This window comes from Electrona antarctica (assembly GCF_951216825.1).
Source record: "Electrona antarctica genome assembly, chromosome: 14".
In the NCBI taxonomy this organism is placed as follows: domain Eukaryota; kingdom Metazoa; phylum Chordata; class Actinopteri; order Myctophiformes; family Myctophidae; genus Electrona; species Electrona antarctica.
Window position 1 is genome coordinate 10,538,909 of NC_136795.1, and position 21,608 is coordinate 10,560,516.

The 21,608-nt window shown below is 44.8% G+C and overlaps 1 protein-coding gene across 1 annotated transcript; it reads left to right on the plus strand.

Annotated features, from left to right (window-relative positions):
- The first annotated feature begins 862 nt into the window (after positions 1 to 862).
- Positions 863 to 21,608, plus strand: nbr1b (NBR1 autophagy cargo receptor b). Its single transcript, XM_079520396.1, has 21 exons — positions 863 to 1,011; positions 4,969 to 5,031; positions 6,002 to 6,020; positions 6,161 to 6,183; positions 6,947 to 7,156; positions 8,305 to 8,382; positions 8,614 to 8,888; positions 10,010 to 10,135; positions 11,201 to 11,407; positions 12,115 to 12,274; positions 12,600 to 12,683; positions 13,622 to 13,807; positions 14,660 to 14,782; positions 14,966 to 15,041; positions 16,364 to 16,540; positions 16,857 to 17,298; positions 18,187 to 18,429; positions 18,787 to 18,860; positions 19,622 to 19,700; positions 19,881 to 19,974; positions 21,427 to 21,608. The coding sequence occupies exons 1-21, from the start codon at positions 910 to 912 to the stop codon at positions 21,598 to 21,600; spliced, it is 3,015 nt and encodes a 1,004-aa protein (XP_079376522.1). The 5' UTR covers positions 863 to 909; the 3' UTR covers positions 21,601 to 21,608.

The following is a 21,608-nucleotide window of genomic DNA, read 5'->3' on the forward strand; positions in this document are numbered from 1 at the left end:
TAAACACTAGCTGTTTATAGGAGGGGTTAGCACCCCTCAACAAAAACGTATATGCAATACGCACAATAATCCATAAGCCACTAATAAGCCACAAGAAACATAGAATACTAAACTTGAGAGAAAGACGACCATACAATTAACAAATGAGTATTTTAAATAGCTAACCTAACCTACACCTAAACTTAACCTTAACCCTATTAAACTGAGAACTCAGTAAAACTTTGTTAGACCTAACCTTAACCCAAAAAGCACCCAAAAAAGCCTGGGAGTATAGTAATATTTTGACGGCAGTAACTGCATATCATAATTACACCCCCTCCGTATCAAAGTATTAAGATGTTGATATTCATCTTTATAGGGCCCCAAATCACACCTTAGAAAGCATGAGTATCTAATTCAAATTCATGAAGTGTTTTTTAACTGTCATATTTTGACAGCAGCAACTACCTGTCAAAATGTCGCTATCTAAAAAATCATAATAAACATGTCGCTATCTAAGTATTGGACAGTAAGATTAGTTAGAGTTTAAGTTTTAGAACCACTGGCCTAGTGTTTCTGCCATTGAAAGTTCCATCATTTACCCAATACTGCCATCTAGTGTAGTCAAGTGTCAAACGTTAGCACTGGTTGCGCGCAGAGTGGTGGTTGCGCGTCTTTGCGCAGCGGTGATACTACAGAAGACGGAGCTCTCCTTTTTCCGGACATGTGATCGCTTTGTGGGCGGGGCCAGGGCTCTGATGTAAACAGAAAATACGTCTCATCTCATCCCACAGATAAGTCACAGTACAGAGAGAATCGGCGAGATTAACCTCAATTACTCGCCCTTAAAAACAGAAATAAACCCCCAAACGATACATTGTCATCGTTTATAATATGTGGTAACGCGCAGGATCAGAGACAGGCGCAGCCATGGACTTCTACATCAATCTGAAGGTGAATTTTCGGGGGAATGCGAAGAATTTTCTCCTGTCGGGCTCCGAGACCAAGAGCTGGGAGTCGATGGAGGCCATGGTAAGAGACGGATGAACGACAGACGGACAGAGAGACAGTATATGTCATCATTCATCATGAGAGGACACATGAACGACACGACAGACAAGACAGAGTGTCACCAAGCTATAAGAGCAGGGCCGCACCATCATTTACCGTCATTTAAACCTGCTGTCATCCATGTCGTGTTTGTGTGAGTCGTGATGTGTGATTTTGTAATATCATCAGGCAGCGAATGTTGATGATCAACATCTTGGACGCAAACCTCACAACTGAAAGACAGAATCCGTGTAGAATACACATTTTAGGTCAGTGCTGTGTGGATAAATCTAATGGATCTACATTGTAGACTATATTTCGGCAAGTGAAAGCCACCCTACTATCTTTTTCCTCTTTGTCTACACCTGGACTGTAGAGGTGCACATGCAGGCCAGCAAGGCTGCATCAGTCTGACAGACAGGTCTATTTATTATTCCACTGCTGGAAATAGAGTTAAGGTTTCCCCTGATAAGCACTATTTTCTATTAGTAGGCTAATTGTGCTTAAGATACATTGACAAGCATGTAGGCCCTTACTGCAGAACTTTAGACTGTGTGTGTGTGTGTGTGTGTGTGTGTGTGTGTGTGTGTGTGTTTGTGTGTGTGTGTGTCTTGCCTGGTAGCAGACAGACAGACAAGCACAATTAGATGACACACAGAAAATCACACAATCATAGTGTTGCTATAGCAACATCATTAACAACGTTACATTATATCACCCAGATATACCAACCAAGTGACAAGGCCATTCATCAAAAAGTGTCATTCTTGTATTTATTTAAATACAATTGGTTCACTATAGCCAAGCTCAGCGGTGAACAATATTGCTGCATCTTAAAAAAAAAATATGAAATTTTGCTTTTGATTCTGGATTTGTAGCTCACCAGAAACGATTTGTTGCTCGCCCGCAACAAATCAGCTGTAAATACATCAGCACTCTTTCAAACAAACAGTGGACACACACACACACACACACACACACACATACACACACACACACACACACACACACACACACACACACATACACATACACATACACATACACATACACACACACACACACACACACAGCTTTATCACTGTGGTTGCATTCAAATGAGTCATGAAGTGCAAATCTCATTCTCAGCAGCAGCTGGACTCTAGTGTTGAGTTGGCACAAATCCGTTGGCTGGGACTTCAGGGCTGAGTGGAGAAAACAGAATTAACCAAACCTAGGAAACAACATGTTGAGTAATGGCCTATAGCTGTGCTGCCTGGTACCCTGTTCAGTTTGTTGTGAACATGGACTATGGGTACTTTCACTTTTCATGAATTAATTAATTCATTCATTCATCCATCCATTCATCCATTCATCCATCCATCCATCCATCCATTCATTCATTCATCCATCCATCCATCCATCCATCCACCCACCCACCCACCCATCAATTCATTCATTCATTCATCCATCCACCCACCCACCCATCAATTAATTCATCCATCCATCCATCCATCCATCCATCCATTCATTATTCACTTAATTTAATGAGTTTATTTGTAACGTGATGAGGCAGAGACGGATAGAAAGGAGGGGATAGAGGGAGTCAGAGGGAGAGAGGAAGATGACCAGCCATGTCACCTATCATTTAGAAAGGAGGGGATAGAGGGAGTCAGAGGGAGAGAGGAAGATGACCAGCCATGTCACCTATCATTTAGAAAGGAGGGGATAGAGGGAGTCAGAGGGAGAGAGGAAGATGACCAGCCATGTCACCTATCATTTACAAAACAAGACTTTAATCTAAATATGACAAATGATGATTTGAAGGTGATAGTTAAACTTAGCTTTATTTTGTCCCATTAAAGCAGTATAATTTGTGGTAAGAATTTCTATTAAGTTTGGTGTCTATAATGCATTATATAACCTAATTTTAATGCATGATGCAACTATAAGGCATTATAACTCTTAGAAATGTTTATAATTATGCTGTTCCACTGAGCTTATAATGTATTATGACCAGCACTTATAATACGTTATAAACGTAATTATAAGTTGTCATACATGCTTATAAAGGTTTATATAAGTATATAAGTGCTAGAATGCCTTGTCATAAGCTCATTATAATGCATAATATAAATGCGATTATAAGGCATTATAGAACCAACCTTTATGTAAAGTGTTACAGAACAGGTTGCCTGTGTCGGCACATGCAAACATCACGCGTCATCTATGATAGGTCTCCTGATAAACCCTCACTGAGATGATAACCCTATACTCCTATAGCATAGCATCCCTGTTCAGGGCATGTCATAATAGTGACCATAGCTATAAACTCCTGTGACACGCTGTGAGCTTTTAGATCGGCTATTTTCAGTGAAGGAGTTTGTTGTAGAAGGAGAGGAAAAAAAGGAGGGGACCAAGTATAGACCCTGGGGGCCTCCCGGTCAACAAAGTGGTTAAGATATCGGAGACAGAGGCTAGCCTGCAGGCATATGAGGAGACAGATGACATGCAATGATAAAGGTGAGACTTGCAGATGGACTCATCAATATTTTAGATCGTGAACGAGAAAACGTCAAATAGGCTTAATAAAAAGCCTGGATGGGTCGGGTGTATGTATAGCATTAGGAGAATATAACTGTTCGCCAACTCCCAACTGTTCACCAGACAAGAACACAGTTGTTTTAAAACAAGAGCCACCTTACAATCAGCAGTTACTTAGCAACACGCCTGGACTGCTAATTGCCAACATGGCTGTCATAGAAAAACAAGAATGACGAGTCATAACTGCCAGGTGCAGAACACTCTCGTTTATGAACATCTATAGTCAGTGTGTGTGTCACAGCCTCTGCCTATCAGCTCACGGCTTCACGCTGCGGTGTTCAGAGTATGGGTTTAATGCCGTTCAGACTATGGATTTTATGGGTAATTCTCCCATTGGCAGCCTAGAGACGAGGCAGCCAATCATAAAAAAAGTGTCTACTACGGTCGCTACTAGAGGTAGTAGTGAATGTAGGCCAGGATGCTTTTCAAGCACCTGGCAAAAACTGCAACCAAGGGGAAAACTCCACATTGTTGTTGAGGAGGCTAATACTAGGCTGAAATACATCTCACTGGCGTACATGGACTGCTGGATTTATGGTCCATTCGTAATTATAACGGGGAGAAGTTCATTTCTCTGAGTGCTGCTGAGTTGCAGATGTCAGCCTGTTGAGTTGTAGTTCCACTGCTAGACTGTGCAGGGATGGAGAGAGGAAGAAATGGAGAGAAGGAGAGAGAGATAGAAAAAAGGGGAAGAGGAGAATAGAAGTAATTTAATTATACACAAATATATATTTTGATAGGTACACATTTTAAATTAGGTATACAAACTTAAATATTATGTAAATATGACGTATTCATTAACTGAACTTAATTTTATGCAACTATATAGCTATATACTACTATATAGACTATAGAGCCACAGGGGTAGAGTGGCTGGATGGTAACCGCAAGGTTGCCAGTTCGAACCCAACTTTTCACATTTTTGGACATACATTTGTATGCACGCACGCACGCACGCACGCACGCACGCACGCACGCACGCACGCACGCACGCACACACACACCTCGTCACTAGTACTCACTACAGGCTGAGTCACTGAGTTCACCCTCATTGAAATGATTGTTTTGTCTGAAATCCAGGTCGCTTTCTGTCCTGTCCACAATCTCCATCCCTTCTCTCTCTGTTCTCTCTGTCATTTTGGTTTTTCTCTCACACTCTCTCTATCTCCCACCTTGCCTTTTCTATCTCTCCTCATTTGTTGCCCTTTAGGACAAACCGTCTCATTGATGCTCTGTCTTTAACTGTGTGTGTGTGTGTGTGTGTGTGTGTGTGTGTGTGTGTGTGTGTGTGTGTGTGTGTGTGTGTGTGTGTGTGTGTGTGTGTGTGTGTGTGTGTGTGTGTGTGTGTGTGTGCAGGTAAAGCGTTCCTTTGGCCTATGTAATCTGCAGGTGACCTATTTTGACGAGGAGAGCGAGGAGGTGAGTCAATGAATGAACACATCACCATATTGGAGATGTGACAACCTGTTTTAACGCAGGGGTGGTGGATATTCATCCGTCATGCAGTAAAAGAAAAGCTATTAAGCCATGTAGAAACCCAAACCTCTCTCACACTGTTTCGTGAATGCCCTGCCCAGATCTGCACCATAACCGTAGACATAATAAACACATGACCTGCTGGTTGTGGTCAAATATACTGTACATGTTACATGTATTATATTTTTATTGTAGATAGCAGAGCTTGTTGATCGGCTATTTTAACTATTCATCAAAGACAAAGTATATTGGGCCAGTTAAGTGCCTAACCTAATTATAGTGAATGAATGAAACCACACCAAACCCATGCTTAAACTTTACCAGCCGGAGGCTACAAACAATATTAAAGCATTTGATTAGCCGACAATCCGACATCTGAATATCTGCAACCCTTTATAGTATTTAATTTACGTTACGTTTTTATTTTGCTCCTGGGAGAAGAGGTGTTAACTTTACAGTTGTCTCATTGTGATATGACTCTTCCAAAGTGGTGACATGTCTCTAATATACTTTGGTGACATCCTCTGATAGGCTTTCATTGCTGTCATTCCACAGTTGAGATCTGTGAACAGTATTTTCAGACAGTTTGACAATGTAGTAATTAATCCACAATGAAGTGGTCTCATTTGCAGCTTGTTATTGTTGCAGTATCTTCTGAATGACATGTTTTCCTTATACAATGGCAATACAGTGGAAGCAGTTGCAATTTCAGTGTTTTGTGTAGTTTTGACACGTGTCAAATCATGTTTTGATGCTGATTATCCATACAAATGCAGAAATGTTCTTATAAAAGCAAAATGAAGTCATAAATGTACATTTAGAATAGAAAAGAAAAACATGCCCAAAAAACGACAAATTGCTAAGCAATTGAATGGATAATATAATTTACATATTTGTTCTTTTGTTGTTACAGGTGTCCATCAACAGCCAAGGTATGCAAAGTACACACACGCACGCAGCACACACGCACACACGCACACAAATAACACAACCATGAATTAATATGGAAGTTATTGTTATGAATATGAGATGTTCAATAACATTATTAACATGGTTTCTGCTCTCTGTACAGCTGAGTATGAGGAGGCATTGAAAGTAAGTTGTAAAGTTGTATTTGGTTTACATTTCCATAGTTGTACTATGTCTATGCCTTTATGTTATCTATTTTAGTCTGTTAATATATGACATATTGGTTCATTCACGGTGCCCCTCAAGGCAGTATACAGTAGGCGTCACAATGTGATGCAACACATTTGAGCTTGTTTAATTAAAGGACCACTTCACCACTTTTCAACCTATCTTCATATAATAGGTCCTCACTAATAATCATGATAAAATGGCATGATTTTTTTCTACTCAGTCTGTGTCTCATAGGAGGGCTGTGGGCATTTTAGAAACCGTCTTCCAGTGACATCATCATTAGGCAGATTGTTTTTTAAACAAGATCTTTTTACAAAAATGTTTAGATTTTCATTATCGTGAGAACGATGGCTTCCATTTTCGCATTGCAACTTTTCAGGACTAGTAAACCTGCAGTTTCTATTAGCTTGTATTCCCCATCGATGATGTCACTGGAAGACGGTTTCTGAACTGCCCACAGCCCTCCCATGGGACACAGACAGAGTAGAACAAAATTGCGCCATTTTTTCATGATTATTTGTGAGGACCTACTATATGAAGATAGGTTGAAAAGTGGTGAAGTGGTCCTTTAAATGCATTGAAAATTTGAAATTGAAACAAACCAAATCAAATTGATCAAATTAAATTAGTGCAACGTCATGTATTCAGTTCAGCTCAAACGGGGGCTGCACATCTGACCGGTGACTCTAACTGGTTGGCGTGTTCTCTCTTTCCGTAGAGTGCGTCGAGGCAAGGCAACCGTCTGCACATGAACGTGTATGAGACGCGAGGCCAGCCAGCGCGCGTCCCCACCACCACCACCACCACCACCACCACCAAGTCCAGCGGAGCGGAGCCCAAGAGAGGCTTCAGACCGCCACAGCACTGCCCCGCCCTGGCCCAGGTGGTGAGCCGCAAGATCCAGGCCGCTGTCCCCGAACAGGGCATGGTAAGAAAGCTCATTGTATCCATTAATGCATATACACTTCTTGGTTTTTGCTTGTATAGTCCAGTGTTTCCCAGTCTGGGGTCTGGATAGCCTGGAAACCAGACAAATCTGCCACAGGAAAAGAACATTCCCTGGGGAGATTGGTCTGGCACTCCTCAGTTTGAATTACATTTCGCTCACCCCATAGTTGTGGGTGACCAATCAGCCACTATTCAAAGTGAAACTTTTTTGCTGTGATGTTGGAATCTGTTTGTAAATAAATCTTCCACACCGAAGTTCCAGACTAATATCTATGCAGTGATATTAGTCTGGCCATGCCAGGCTATGGTCTGGGGCCCTAGCAAGATTTTAAACATGTTGCTAAGGGTTGTGGTTGTCAACTCACTGTATACAGTATACTCACACAGTATGTGCAATGCTTTGTATATTATATTTACAACCTGTATTATAGCATGTGTATGATCTGATTGAACTTTGTGTGTCATTGATTCCCAACAATAAGGAACAAAGGGACACACATCTTTTAGTTTCCAAATAAGGCGTTAACAATTCCAACAGAGAGCTCCAGACTTCCCTTTCCAGAGCAACATTAGCAACTTCCCACTGGGGGATCCTGAGGCGTTCCAGTGCCAGTGTGGAGATATAATCCTCCCATCTGGTCCTTGGTCTGCCAGGGGGTCTCCCCCCAGTGGGTCGTGCAGCGAGGACCTGTTGCACAAAACCTGTGGTGGTGATAGTGGTGTGGTAGTTGCGTGCGAGGTCATACACCAACATGAAACGGAAACAGCACGGACAGAATGTAAACCCGTTTAGACCTGAGGACGCATCTGCGTCACCTTATAGCTTTTAACCAATATTTAAAACGTTATATGTTGAAAATAGCAGATCTGCTATTTTTTTTTAATCGTGGAAATGTGTGCAAATCTTTGAATATATAATTATTTCACAGCAACGGTTTTAACACATATGTTTGCTCCCGGTCCCTGAAACAACTTATTTTCAGATGCGGGTCGGCAGCCAAATACTATTAATATTTTGAGTTACCACTGACATAGAAACATAGGTATTTCAGAAAACTGTCAGGATTTGGAAGACTTTTTGTAGAATCTGTTGACGCACCTGATGAACTCTTGTCTTCTCTTCCCAAGGTGATTCTGAAGGAACTAAAGGGGACCAAAGAAGAAGACAAGACTCCTCCGGCCTGGTTCACTTCCTACATGGAGAAGGTCTGTGCACTCTACAGGACAAACTATACAGTGTCTTTACACAAATGGAACCATTTCTGGAATAATAATAATAATAACATAATAATGAACGGATGCAATTACTTTATCCATCTCTGTGTTTCCCCATTCTTGACACTTTACTTTTCCCCTCTTCTCTCATACCAAATCTGTCTCTACCTCCACCCTACTATCTACATCTCTCTCTCTCTCTCTCTGTCCTCCCCCCTCCAGTTCAAGGACCAGGTGGTGCGTGAGGCGGTGGAGAAGATCTGCAGGGAGTTCTCTGGCCAGTGCTGCATCCACAAGCCCCTGGGTGGCGGAGGGGGTGGAGGAGGAGGAGGAGGAGCGGGGGGAGGTGGAGGAGCGGCGGCAGGAGGCCCAGACGAGGCCCAGCAGGTCCCCGAGGTGTCCTCCTCGACGCTGCCGGGCGCGCCCTCCTCCTCGTCCTCCACCCCTCCCTGCTCCTCCTGCCGGGGGCAGACCACCGGAGGAGGATACCAGTGCAGGTGAGGCGAGGTTGAGCACCACACATGGGGTATATTTATTATGCACGCAGAATAACTCTTCCTACTTCCGGGCCTCTTCTTCCGGACTTCCTTCACAGGTGTTACCGATGATACTAATTAAAGCTCTGTTCCATTTTGGTCAAACGGAGTCCGGTTGCTGCTACTGCGTGTTGCTCACTGGAAACACTCTGCTACACCAGTGTGTCCCAAAGTGTGCTTGAATGGGTTCCAAATGGCCCTGTGAGGGTGTGTAACTCTCAGAGTGTACAAATGGAACCAAATGGACCCTTGCGGGTCCATTTGGTTCCATTTGTACACTCTGAGAGTTCTGAGGGTCCTTGAAATTAAAACGTTTGATAACCACTGTACACTAAATGGAGCCTCAATTAGTATCATCGGCAACACCTTTGAAGGAAGTAGGGAAGTGGCCCTGATGTAGCTAGGAAGAGTTCTTTCCAAAATGGCTGCTGTACATATACCCTATTTATTCTCAAAGTGGGGTCCGGAGTCCCCAAAATGATCTTCTGATTGGTTGTTGTGGAGTCTGCATGTTTCATAAAATGGGGGGTTACCTGTAATATAATGGTGAAAACGAAAGATGGAATGGAAGAGAGAGTACAGGAGGGATAAGGAGAGAGCGGGATGTTGATGCAAGAGAAGGGAAACGAAGGGGAATTTAGTAGAAGTAAACACAAGACGCTGACATCGTGTTTGTTTACTTGAACTGGATTACGAAACCTAACACTAGTGCTAAGTTTCTGTTCATGGCAACACCCCGACTCACTCCAACCACAAGTACTTTCCCTTTCTGGTCCTATATAAAGCCAGGCGCTGTTGCCCAGAACCTTAATCGTACGGGGACTAGCAGTGATCACCTTCTGTCTCTTTATAAAGAGAGTACTCCATTGGAGGAAGGCTTGGTACATTTCTGAGTTAGGAGTTTAAATGTTTCTCAGTGGTGTTTAAAGAGCATCTGCCCTGTGAAGGTACTACTGTAGCTTGATGCTGTATTTCATGCATCATTTAGATCAGTTTCTCTAATGGCATTTTTGTGTATGATGGCTAAACTAATAGATATTTTCCTCCCTTCTCTGTCTCTCTCTCTCTCTGTCTCTATCCAGTGTGTGTACGTCCTGTACTCTTTGTGAACCCTGTAGCTTCTCTCATGACCCCAGTCACAACCTGGTGAGGGCCAGGACTCCTCTGTCCATCCCCGAACACGGCTCTCCAGCACCGGACCACAGCAGGTATAGGAAAACATTTGTCATTATCTGTCCATGACACCTCTATCTATCCCTGAACATAGATTTTCTGGTCTTGACCTAAAAATAATAATAAAAAAAACATGCTATTCAGTCTCACCAAGATGCACGTTTTCTGAGAGTATTGAAATAAATGAAACAGTTACTCATTTTAGAGTTATTGTTAAAATTGTTACAGTTCACGTTTGTGTTAAAAAATATATGAAAACAACTAGCAATGTTGAGGTGGATTCTTGATATACGGAATATTATTGCAATTTCGAAGTGTTTGTTTTGTTTATTGGAATATGTATTATGCTTCTCTATTTGACTCTTCATCTGTATTTGTGTGTGTGAATCCAGGTTCTACAGGTGGGGGGACCATATCTTCATCTGTATTTGTGTGTGTGAATCCAGGTTCTACAGGCGGGGGGGACCGTAGCTTCATCTGTATTTGTGTGTGTGAATCCAGGTTCTACAGGCGGGGGGACCATATCTTCATCTGTATTTGTGTGTGTGAATCCAGGTTCTACAGGCGGGGGGACCATATCTTCATCTGTATTTGTGTGTGTGAATCCAGGTTCTACAGGCGGGGGGACCATATCTTCATCTGTATTTGTGTGTGTGAATCCAGGTTCTACAGGCGGGGGGGACCGTAGCTTCATCTGTATTTGTGTGTGTGAATCCAGGTTCTACAGGCGGGGGGACCATATCTTCATCTGTATTTGTGTGTGTGAATCCAGGTTCTACAGGCGGGGGGGACCGTAGCTTCATCTGTATTTGTGTGTGTGAATCCAGGTTCTACAGGCGGGGGGACCGTAGCTTCATCTGTATTTGTGTGTGTGAATCCAGGTTCTACAGGCGGGGGGGACCGTAGCTTCATCTGTATTTGTGTGTGTGAATCCAGGTTCTACAGGCGGGGGGGACCGTAGCTTCATCTGTATTTGTGTGTGTGAATCCAGGTTCTACAGGCGGGGGGGACCGTAGCTTCATCTGTATTTGTGTGTGTGAATCCAGGTTCTACAGGCGGGGGGACCGTAGCTTCATCTGTATTTGTGTGTGTGAATCCAGGTTCTACAGGCGGGGGGACCGTAGCTTCCGCAAAGCAGAGAAACAGCGCCTCAAAGCGGAGAAGCGGCAGCTGAAGGCCGAGGTCAAGGAGATCAGGAAGCAGCTGAGGATGGAGAGGCGGGGCTTACAGTGGAGCTCCGCCCACCGAGACGGGAGCTCCTCCCCCGTTCTCTTGCAGCCGCGGGCCACGCAGCACCACAGCCCTGAGTAAGTTAGCAGCTATATGACAAAACCAGATAAGAGAGGAAAACGGCCATTATGCATCTGTGAGAGTGTACTGCAACCCTGACAGTGATTATGTGTGACATACAGTAAAAGTTACTAACTCTGACTCAGACTTTGGTCGGTCTCAGGCCAGAAGTGGATGGTGACTCATTCTCAGTGACTGTAAATACCTTAGATAGGGGAATATTGAGGTCAGCATGTTAGCCTGGATTTCGTTTCACCTCCAGAACATATTTTTTTCAATGGCCGTGGCTAGCGATTCAGGGGCTGAAGCCGGGCTATCAGTGTGTGTCAGTGTTTAGTGTTTTGTGTCACGACTTCATAGATAAAATAAACCACTGGTTTCAACTCAACAATTCTCAAGGGTGGGTTCAGTTTTTTTCTTTTTGTTCAATGAGTTGACTTTGTGTAACTGCATGGCATGTCTTTCACAACAGTCCATCAGGCATCGCTGTATTTCCTATTCCGGTTCCAGTTCCAAAGCACCCCCCCCCCCCCCACCCTTCTCATTCCCATTGTGACTCGCGCCTGTCATTGAATAGCCATCACCTCAAAACAGGGGGAGGGAGTCGATGACAAGTGGGGAAGGGGCACGGGGGGCTTTAACTGGAACCTGGTACAGGAAAAACTGGGACGTGTCTTAATTTAAATTATATTCTAATTTAAAGCGTGTTTTTCTTGCGACCCAGGCGTCCAAAGCGCCCGTGTCCCCTGGTGATCCCGGCCATGACGGCTCTGTTCCTGGACGAGAACCTTCCAGATGGGACCCGACTCCGACCTGGAACCAAGTTCATCAAGTATTGGAAGATGAGGAACACTGGAACGATCAGCTGGGGCGCCGAAACCAAGGTATACTTTAATCTACAATCACTTCCAGGTCAGCCGGATAATGCTTCTTCTTCTCTGCTTATATCGTTCATTCTGTTGGCACTGGCCTCACATTACCGCCTATGGTGACGGGAGGGATTGTGTTAACCACTCTGTAAGAGGCCCCACTCTCTGTAAGAGGCCCCACTCTCTTTTTGCTGTGCACTAAATAATATCTTTGATTTAAAGCCAGTCTGCGAGCTTGTAGATGTGCTATTTTTGCCAAATGTTCACACCAGAATAGGGACGCTAGGGTTCATGTGGTTAAAGCTGATAGTTGACCTTGTTTCTTTGCCTCTCCCTCCAGTTGAAGTTCATGTGGGGTAACCTGGCGGTGGGCTCTGGAGACCGATGGAGAGAGGTGGCTGTTCCCTTCCTACAGCCAGGACAGGTGAGAAGAGAGGAGAATAATGAATCTGACAGCAGAGCAGAGGAGAGATGCAAAGGGGAGGAAATAGGAGATGGAGTCGAGAATAGGACATGAGAGGAGTGCCAATAAGATGAGCCAACATAAAAGGATATGGGGGTGGGATACATGATAGATAATATATATGGTTACATTTGTCATCTTCTACAGACACGCACGGCGCACGCACGCACGCACGGCGCACGCACGCACGCACGCACGCACGCACGCACAGGTGCCGTATCATTAGTCAGAAGGTTCATTGTTCCGAAATTACTATCCCTATCTCTAACCCTAACCTAAACATAACCGCAAGCATGGGATCAGTGCATGTTCGCCAACCTTAATGCATGTTCGGACTAACGGGACTTCGGATCTATGGGCAGTTCCCCACGCACGCACGCACGCGTGCGCGCACGCACGCACGCACGCACGCACGCACGCACGCACGCACGCACGCACGCACGCACGCACACACACACAGAGACACACACACAGAGACACACACACACTTACTTTACTACTGTTTTTGTATGTAATAAATATATGTTTCGAGTTTTGGGGTATTTCTGCTGTATTCTTCTGGTGCAAATGTAGTTTCTGCTAGCATGAAATGTGCCATCCATTTGATATTCAATCCAACTTGACCCTGGTAACACCACAGACTCCCACAATATTCAAAATTGGATCAAAATGATCAATGTTAGTTTAAAAACCTTTTACACAGTAACAGTGGTGGTGTCCAGGTTTTAATGGCTTAAAACCTGGACATATAAAACTAGAATAGGAACACTGGGGTTCTTGTGGTTAAGTGTGTGTGTGTGTGTGTGTGTGTGTGTGTGTGTGTGTGTGTGTGTGTGTGTGTGTGTGTGTGTGTGTGTGTGTCTGTGTCTGTGTGTGTGTGTGTGTGTGTGTGCGTCCAGGTCGGAGTGGTGAGCGTAGCATTGTGTGCCCCCAGTGTGGAGGGCTCCTACACCTCTCACTGGCGCCTGGCCCACGGGGGAGAGCAGTTTGGACCCAGAGTGTGGTGCAGCATCGTGGTCGATCCCCTGGCGCCTGCTGCCATGATGGCTGATGGGATACTGGTGTCGCCCTGCGTCACGCCACAGGTAGGATACTGGTGTCGCCCTGCGTCACGCCACAGGTAGGATACTGGTGTCGCCCTGCGTCACGCCACAGGTAGGATACTGGTGTCGCCCTGCGTCACGCCACAGGTAGGTTACTGGTGTCGCCCTGCGTCACGCCACAGGTAGGATACTGGTGTCGCCCTGCGTCACGCCACAGGTAGGATACTGGTGTCGCCCTGCGTCACGCCACAGGTAGGATACTGGTGTCGCCCTGCGTCACGCCACAGGTAGGATACTGGTGTCGCCCTGCGTCACGCCACAGGTAGGTTACTGGTGTCGCCCTGCGTCACGCCACAGGTAGGATACTGGTGTCGCCCTGCGTCACGCCACAGGTAGGATACTGGTGTCGCCCTGCGTCACGCCACAGGTAGGATGGATACTGGTGTCGCCCTGCGTCACGCCACAGGTAGGATACTGGTGTCGCCCTGCGTCACGCCACAGGTAGGATACTGGTGTCGCCCTGCGTCACGCCACAGGTAGGATACTGGTGTCGCCCTGCAATTTATATTGCGATTCTTGATTATATTGTGATTCTGCGATTCAGCGATTGTTGCGTTTCTATATTATGATGTTGTTCCCCCAAGTTACTTTCCTTTTTTTATACTACAAAAAAATAAATTAGACAATATACACCATGAAAAGTTGAATCATCAATTCAATGCACCAAATAAAGTCAGTCAATCATTCTGACATAAAAGAATTATAATCATTTTAATAATCAATGTTTTTTTTGTGTTCACCCCTAGTAGTTGTAATCTGTTCTATTCTGTTCTATTTTACTGTATGTTTTACTTTTTAGTAATCTATTCTGTTGTGTTGTGTTGTGTTCTGTAGGGTAAGAATCCGCTGGGAGCGTCTAAGGACAGTAAGTCGTGTACCTCCTCCAGGGACCAACCTCTGATGTCAGTAGACCAGGAGGAGTACTACATTCCATCAGTGGACCTGCTCACTGCACAGGTACTACTGCTACCTCTGGTATTAGTATTACACTATACTGGGCCAGGAAGGGCATTTCAAGCATGACTCAGAACCAAGAATAGGTTGCATAGCATTTCTTTTAAATATATAATTCATTATGTGTGAAGTGAAGCCGTGTTCCGGGCAAATATCTTCTCTGAAGTGCATCTCTGTCTTTCTTAGGATCTGCTGTCCTTTGAGTTGTTGGACATCAATATCGTCCAGGAACTGGAGTGTGTCCCTGACGACACCCCAGCTGGTAAGGCCACCTCACATCAGTACCTACTGATTTCTGATTAAACTTGTTGGCTGCTTTCACCGCTTGGAATCCCAGATTGTGCCTTATAGGTGCCTGAGGGATCCACCCACTTGAGTTCCCGATCCACCCACTGAGCTTGTGCTCAGTCACCCTGACCCTACTATACAGAGTAGACCCTGAAATACCCCTATGTACTGAATCAATTTTCAACCGGGAATCGTTTTGAATCAGATCGTAACCCCAATAACTGAAATGGAATCATCATGAATATTACCAAAAGAGTCATATCCTTAGTTGAAACTGTACTCACCTACTTGAATCAGATCTGTATCCTGGTAACATAAAGTTATTGAACAGGAAACGTGCAACATTACTGTATAGAGTCTGGTTGATTCTACAGCTACACATCTTTCACTTTTGCAGACTCTCTCATTTCTTTGGTTCTCACTCCCTCCCTCTCCTTGCTCCTTCTCTCCGTTCGTTCATTATTGGCAGGGATGGATAGATGAACCGATAGAATGCATCATTGTCGTCGGTTCATCTATCCATCCCTCCTTCCATTCGTCTATCCCTCCATGCATGCATCCATCCAGACATGAGTCCCTGCATGTCCCCTTTTCGCCATGAAACCCACATGCACGACAAAGGCCCTCTCTAGGTCTGAGGTCGTCACTAGCATTTATGGGTAACGTTTTTCATTGATGCCATTCTGCTGTGGAGTTCTTTTTGTAGTTTGTTAATCAAGAGAGGATGAAGTTCAAGCCTATTTATAGTGATAATCAAATCAATCAATCTGTTTTTCTCTTCACAACAATTAGCCACCTATCTTCACAGGTTGCATGTTTGTTTTAGAATTGATTTTACGTCATTAAAACCGGGATCTGCATCTGTGCCATTTTAGATTTTTGCATTGGCTATTGCTGCCAGCTTGTACATCTGCTATTTTTGAATTGTTTTGAAAGATCTTGAGAGTGTGAGAACTAATGATTTAGAAGGCATTTGTAGAATCGGCCTCAGGTCTTAACTCATTTACTGCAGGAGTTTCTGTACAACAGTCTTCAGCCACTGTCAGTGTTTTTGAGCGTCTTTCAAGAACCACAGAATATTTCGTTCTATGACGACGTACTGTAAACACCAAATATCTCAAAAGAAAAAAGAGAGAACATTAGTTCTATGCCAATAAGACAAATTGAAACACCTGTGTTGGTCCCCAACATGGCAGGTGTGGGGCTACATTTTAAACTCATCAATACAAATAAAGTTGCATGTTATTATTATTATAATTATTATGAACATCATCATGCTATGATCAATTTCTTCAGATGTGCCCCAGGGGGCGGCTCCTATAACAGAAGGGGGTGGAGTCCCAGCACAGGAAGAAGGTGAGGATGACATCAGTGGGACCCAGTTTGTCTGTGAGACTGTGATTCGCTCCCTGACCCTGGAGGAGGGCCCTGACCCCACCCCCCTCCGAGGGACACGCCCAGCACCAGGTAAAGGTGAGTTGGACATGGACGATGATGATATATGAATAAGGCATTGTGGATGTCTGTAGTCTCTGTACAGGATTGTGGGAATTGCATATGTTAATCATAATGTGGGGAATTCCTGCACAGATTTACAGCTGTTATTAATATATTCAGCCAACATGAATGCAGGAATGACTAGATGAAAACGCTGTATCATTGCGGAATGTTTTCCGTATAAGGTGAACCCTATAAATCCCCTGAATTTCATGCCTTGACGTGACAGAAACTTTAAATGACCCACAACTATAATACTGCAAAACAAACCCTTCTTTGAACTTCCTCTCAGTGGTGCGTCCGGCTGTCCAGGGCGGCTCCGCCTCTTCCTGTGGGAAAAGCAAAGCGTTGAAGACGGAGCAGAGCCCGGAGACCAGCCCCACCAGCCCTGACTCCCCAATGAAACCACCCACTGCCCTGAGGGCCTACCTGCCGGTCTCCCTCAAAGCCTCTCTGCCCATGCCCCTTTCGGCGGCTCCGGGCCCCAATGCCGCGGCTGCTCCTCTCTCCGCCCCCCCAAGGGCCTCGGACCTGGAACTGTGTACGGAGTGCATCGGCGTGGACCCCGGGACCAAGGAGGGAGAGGAGGAGGAGGAGATGGAGGGGAAGAAGGAAAAAGAGGGGAACATAGACGGAGTGAGGAGTCGCTCTTCCTCTGCCTCTTCGGAGGATTACATCATCATCCTCCCTGACTGCTTCGACACCAGCAGGCCACTGGGGGATTCCATGTACAGGTACGCACGCACGCACGCACGCATGCACACACGCACGCACGCACGCACGCACGCACGCACGCACGCACGCACGCACACACACACACACACACACACACACACATACATACATCAATATTCAAACGTACACATTTATATATAAATATACAGTGAGGAGCATGACTTGTATAAAGCCAAATGGAAAGAAAAAGCTTAGTTAACAACCTGTAATCTTGCTTTGATCGTGAAGATGACAATGCTCTCGTAAACCTCCACTTTTAAACACTGCGTGGGAGACAGTGATTTGCTCAACTGCAGGGAGGCATGCTAGCTTCCCTTGTAGTTTCAACTCAGTACAATGACGTTGATGCCTCTGTTGTTGCGCCCTCAAGAGGTGACCGTGGGCATTTGTTAGTGGACGTTTGTGTTCTGTTTCTCCAACATTCCTCCAACATTAACCACATTTTGGGCATGTCATGATAGGCGAACAGTTGGCGAAGAGATTTGGTGTAGAGCGACAATAGGAAGGGGACAAGTATAGACACTTGGGGGACCCTGTCAAGTGTTTGACACTTTCGACTAGGGTATTTTTTAACCCAGCCATGTTCATGTCGGACCGGTCTGACCACACCCCAAAGCCAGCAGAGTAACTGTCCAGCTTTCCACTCGATGTATTCTTTATTCTTTCATATGGATCCCCATTAGCTGCCACCAAAGTAGCAGCTACTCTTCCTAGGGTCCACAAAAAAAATTCTATTTCTATTTGAAGCCCAGGAAACCGCACGCACGCACGCACGCACGCACGCACGCACGCACGCACGCACGCACGCACGCACGCACGCACACACACACACACAGACTTGCTTAAACACCCCATCTCTCTTCCTAATATTCCTCTTCCTCCACCAGTTCAGCCCTCTCCCAACCAGGAGACATCCTTTCCGAGACCCCCACGGACCCTGACACCCCCTCCTCTGACGGCACAGACCCTGCCACGCCGGACGGGGAGCGGGGGGAGGCCGCGGGGGCCGAACAGTCGGGGGTGTCGGGGACTAGCAGTGCCAACGACATGCTGTGTACCTCTCAGACTCTGGACGATGAGCCCCTCACGCCAGAGGTGGTGGCTCCGCCCACAGCCTTCCTCACACCCAGGTATGCTGATGAGGAGAAGACGCTCACTGTTAGTGTGCATTCCAGTTCGTTCTGGATCACGAATAGCTTCAATTGATTATAAAACAAATCGTTTTGGGGAAAGATTTGAAAACAGGCAAAAATGTTATATGTTCAAAAATACTTAAATTATATATATACAAATATAACCCACGTGGTGATATGACACCTTCTGACATTATAGATCTTTTTGTGACAAGTATGACAAGACTAATTATTTGATTTAGTTAGTTAGATTTGTTGATACAGTACGGTATTATGTAAAATAAACAAAACAAAGGTTGTATATTCATGTTGTGTGGTATTGACAGTATGATATATTACTTTTCTGTTGTTCAGTCCAGAGAGTGCTGGACAAACAGACAGTGACCATACAGCTGCCACCGCTGAGGGAGGAACGAAGACAGAGGAGGGTGAGCACGCGCATTGCACGCACCCCCCCCCCCCCCCCACACACACAAACACAGTGTGCCTCATTTAGTTAAAGTTGGTTATAACACTCCCACTATATATATATATGGATATAATGGATTCATCCATTTTTATATTGGGAAGAAACCAAGTTTAGCTGTGATTGTGTCTATTCAAACTCTAGACGGGCCCGTCCCAAAGTTATTAGTGCAGCTGTGCCCGGCAGCCGGAGAAAACTGGGGCCCTCATCAAACCATGTACACTCAAGACACTGCCCCCACTGCCACCCTTACAATTTAGCAGACTCTCTTAATCCAGAGCGATTTACAATAAGCAACAAAACAAAAATCATGGCAATACATCACTACATAAAAAGTAGTCATGAAACATGCGTAAGCTGAGAACGTAACAGTGTAATATCTATATAATGAAACTATACATATAAACTATACATACTATACTATACATACTATACATATATACTATAAAGTGCTATGACTACATAGATCTCCATATATGGAGCTGACCTGTTCTGAATGAAGAAAGAATGATGAAAGTTGTCAGGGCGAGTGTCTGTAGTTCTCCCTGCTGAGAGCTCCGCTGACGGGGTGCAGCCGTGCTGCCTTGAGTCGCTCGAAGTAGTGGTGCTCTCGCTGGATCGCAACTCACTTCATTACCAGGGTGTCACTCATACCTCAGTCATGCTCATTTTGTGACAAAACAGCATCAGACAATCACTCAACATGTGTGTGTTGGATCCCAGGGTCCAGTTCTAAACAGCCGTTGACAGACGAGACGCCAGATGATGAAGACGCTGAGGACGAGAACCCTGAGGACCCCAGGTCTCACGCGCACACACACACACACACACACACACACACACACACACACACACACACACACACACACACACACACACACACACACACACACACACACACACACACACACACATTGAACTTTGAACAACCAGGTATAAGAGGATAATGTATTTGTAATGAGCCTGTGCTATATCTCTCCAGACATCCGGGTATAACAGGAGGTCTTGTTAAAGGAGCCCTGTCAGTAGCAGCGTCCGCCTACAAGGCCCTGTTCACTGGTCAAGGTCCCACACAGGTCAGTAAGATATTCCCCAGCTTTTGATCAGGTGTTACGCGCAGGGGTCAACAATGTGTCTGTGGCAAAGACTTTTTACACACCATTATAATATTATAATCTTACTTTGATCATAAGACCCAATTACCGAATGTCAATTCTCCAGGCTTTCTTCAGAATATGTATGACACTTATTTACTATAAACTACCACTAGTGGTTCTCAACTGTTTTATTTGCAAGGTCCCCCTTAGCTCTGAAAGAGTATGTCTGTGCCCAAAATGGACAAAATATTGACAAAATTGTCCACCACAAGCCAGCATGACGATGACGATGATCCCTGCTTACACCTAATTTAGTAGTGCGACCGTGGCGGTCTCGCTTGCTTAAAACAACTGATCTGCAACCTGTTGCATCACAATGCGTTGATAGCTTGAGCTATTGCTTATGTGGGGCGGTACTTATGTTGATATATTCAAATGGAAGGAAATGACAGTATGTCAATGTACAGATTATTGTTTTTTTTTCCTATTGTTGATTCTTGGTTTCTCTATGATCTTGTGTTGTCCTTGCTTACTGTAAATCGCTCTGGATTAAGACAATTTAAGAGCATCTGCCTAAATTGTAGGCCAGCATCTAGTCGGTGCTACACACATGTCAGAATCCACTTGACTGTTACATTATATACTTTCACTGAGTTAAACCAGCTACAAACTCAATGCCACCCATAGAGAGTTATATTTAGTCTTAAGAGAATGTGGCCACTCGGGCTAAACTGGTAGCCTCGGAAACCCACTCGTTTTTATTTCCTACAGGGAGAAAAAAAACTAAAGTAAACTAAACTGGTTGCATGCACACAGGAAACCCTAGTAGCTTTAGTGATTTCTTAATACAATGCGCTTGCCCATGGCTTGTGGGGGCTTGTTTTCTGATTTCCCTAATGTCTTTCATTTTGTATATCCTCCCTAATAATTGACTTTCACTCTTCATTGTAGAACAGGGTACATTTGGGTTTTAGATAATACAGCTTTATTACATTTGTGTTTACCGTTGTTTCAGCTAGGTTATTTGGGCTAATAGTGCAGATGACACAACGCTCGAGCACAGCAACTACAGGTTCAAGCGCTGTGCGCATCATGCGAGCGCTGAGCACTCTGGACATAATATTGTTTATGTCGGGCAGAAACCGCTTTTTGTGTGTTTTTTCCTATATTAACACCCTACTTGATCATACTATAGCATCACACAAACGTATACAAAATAACATATCTACTTACTTCGATCTGCTATTTTGGAAATTTGAATCCTGAAAAGTAACAGTTTTGAACACATGAGGTTTCCACCCGACAGAGACAATCCTCCGCTCATAAAAGGCTTTCTGCAGACACGGCCCCTTAACTTGCATATGCCACACAAAGTGTGCTTGAAGTATGTGTGGCCAGCTTGATGACGTTTTGGCCTTCTGTCCCATCCAGCCTCCCGTTGATGCGTCCACCCAGGACACCATGATGGCGGTGCTGGTGGAGATGGGCTTCAGCGACCGGCCGCTGAACCAGCGACTCCTGAAGAAACACAACTACAACCTGCTGGACGTGGTCAATGAACTTGTTCAGATGACGGACAACGACTGGTACTCCACACGCTACTGAGGAGAAGA

What these genes read in the sequence shown, in the direction of transcription:
- nbr1b (XM_079520396.1), top strand. Translation starts at nt 910, where the DNA reads ATGGACTTCTACATCAATCTGAAGGTGAATTTTCGGGGGAATGCGAAG. An exon ending in GGGAGTCGATGGAGGCCATG is followed by an intron (nt 1,012 to 4,968) that starts GTAAGAGACGGA and finishes GTGTGTGTGCAG; the next exon opens with GTAAAGCGTTCCTTTGGCCT. An exon ending in CGCCCTGCGTCACGCCACAG is followed by an intron (nt 13,808 to 14,659) that starts GTAGGATACTGG and finishes TGTGTTCTGTAG; the next exon opens with GGTAAGAATCCGCTGGGAGC.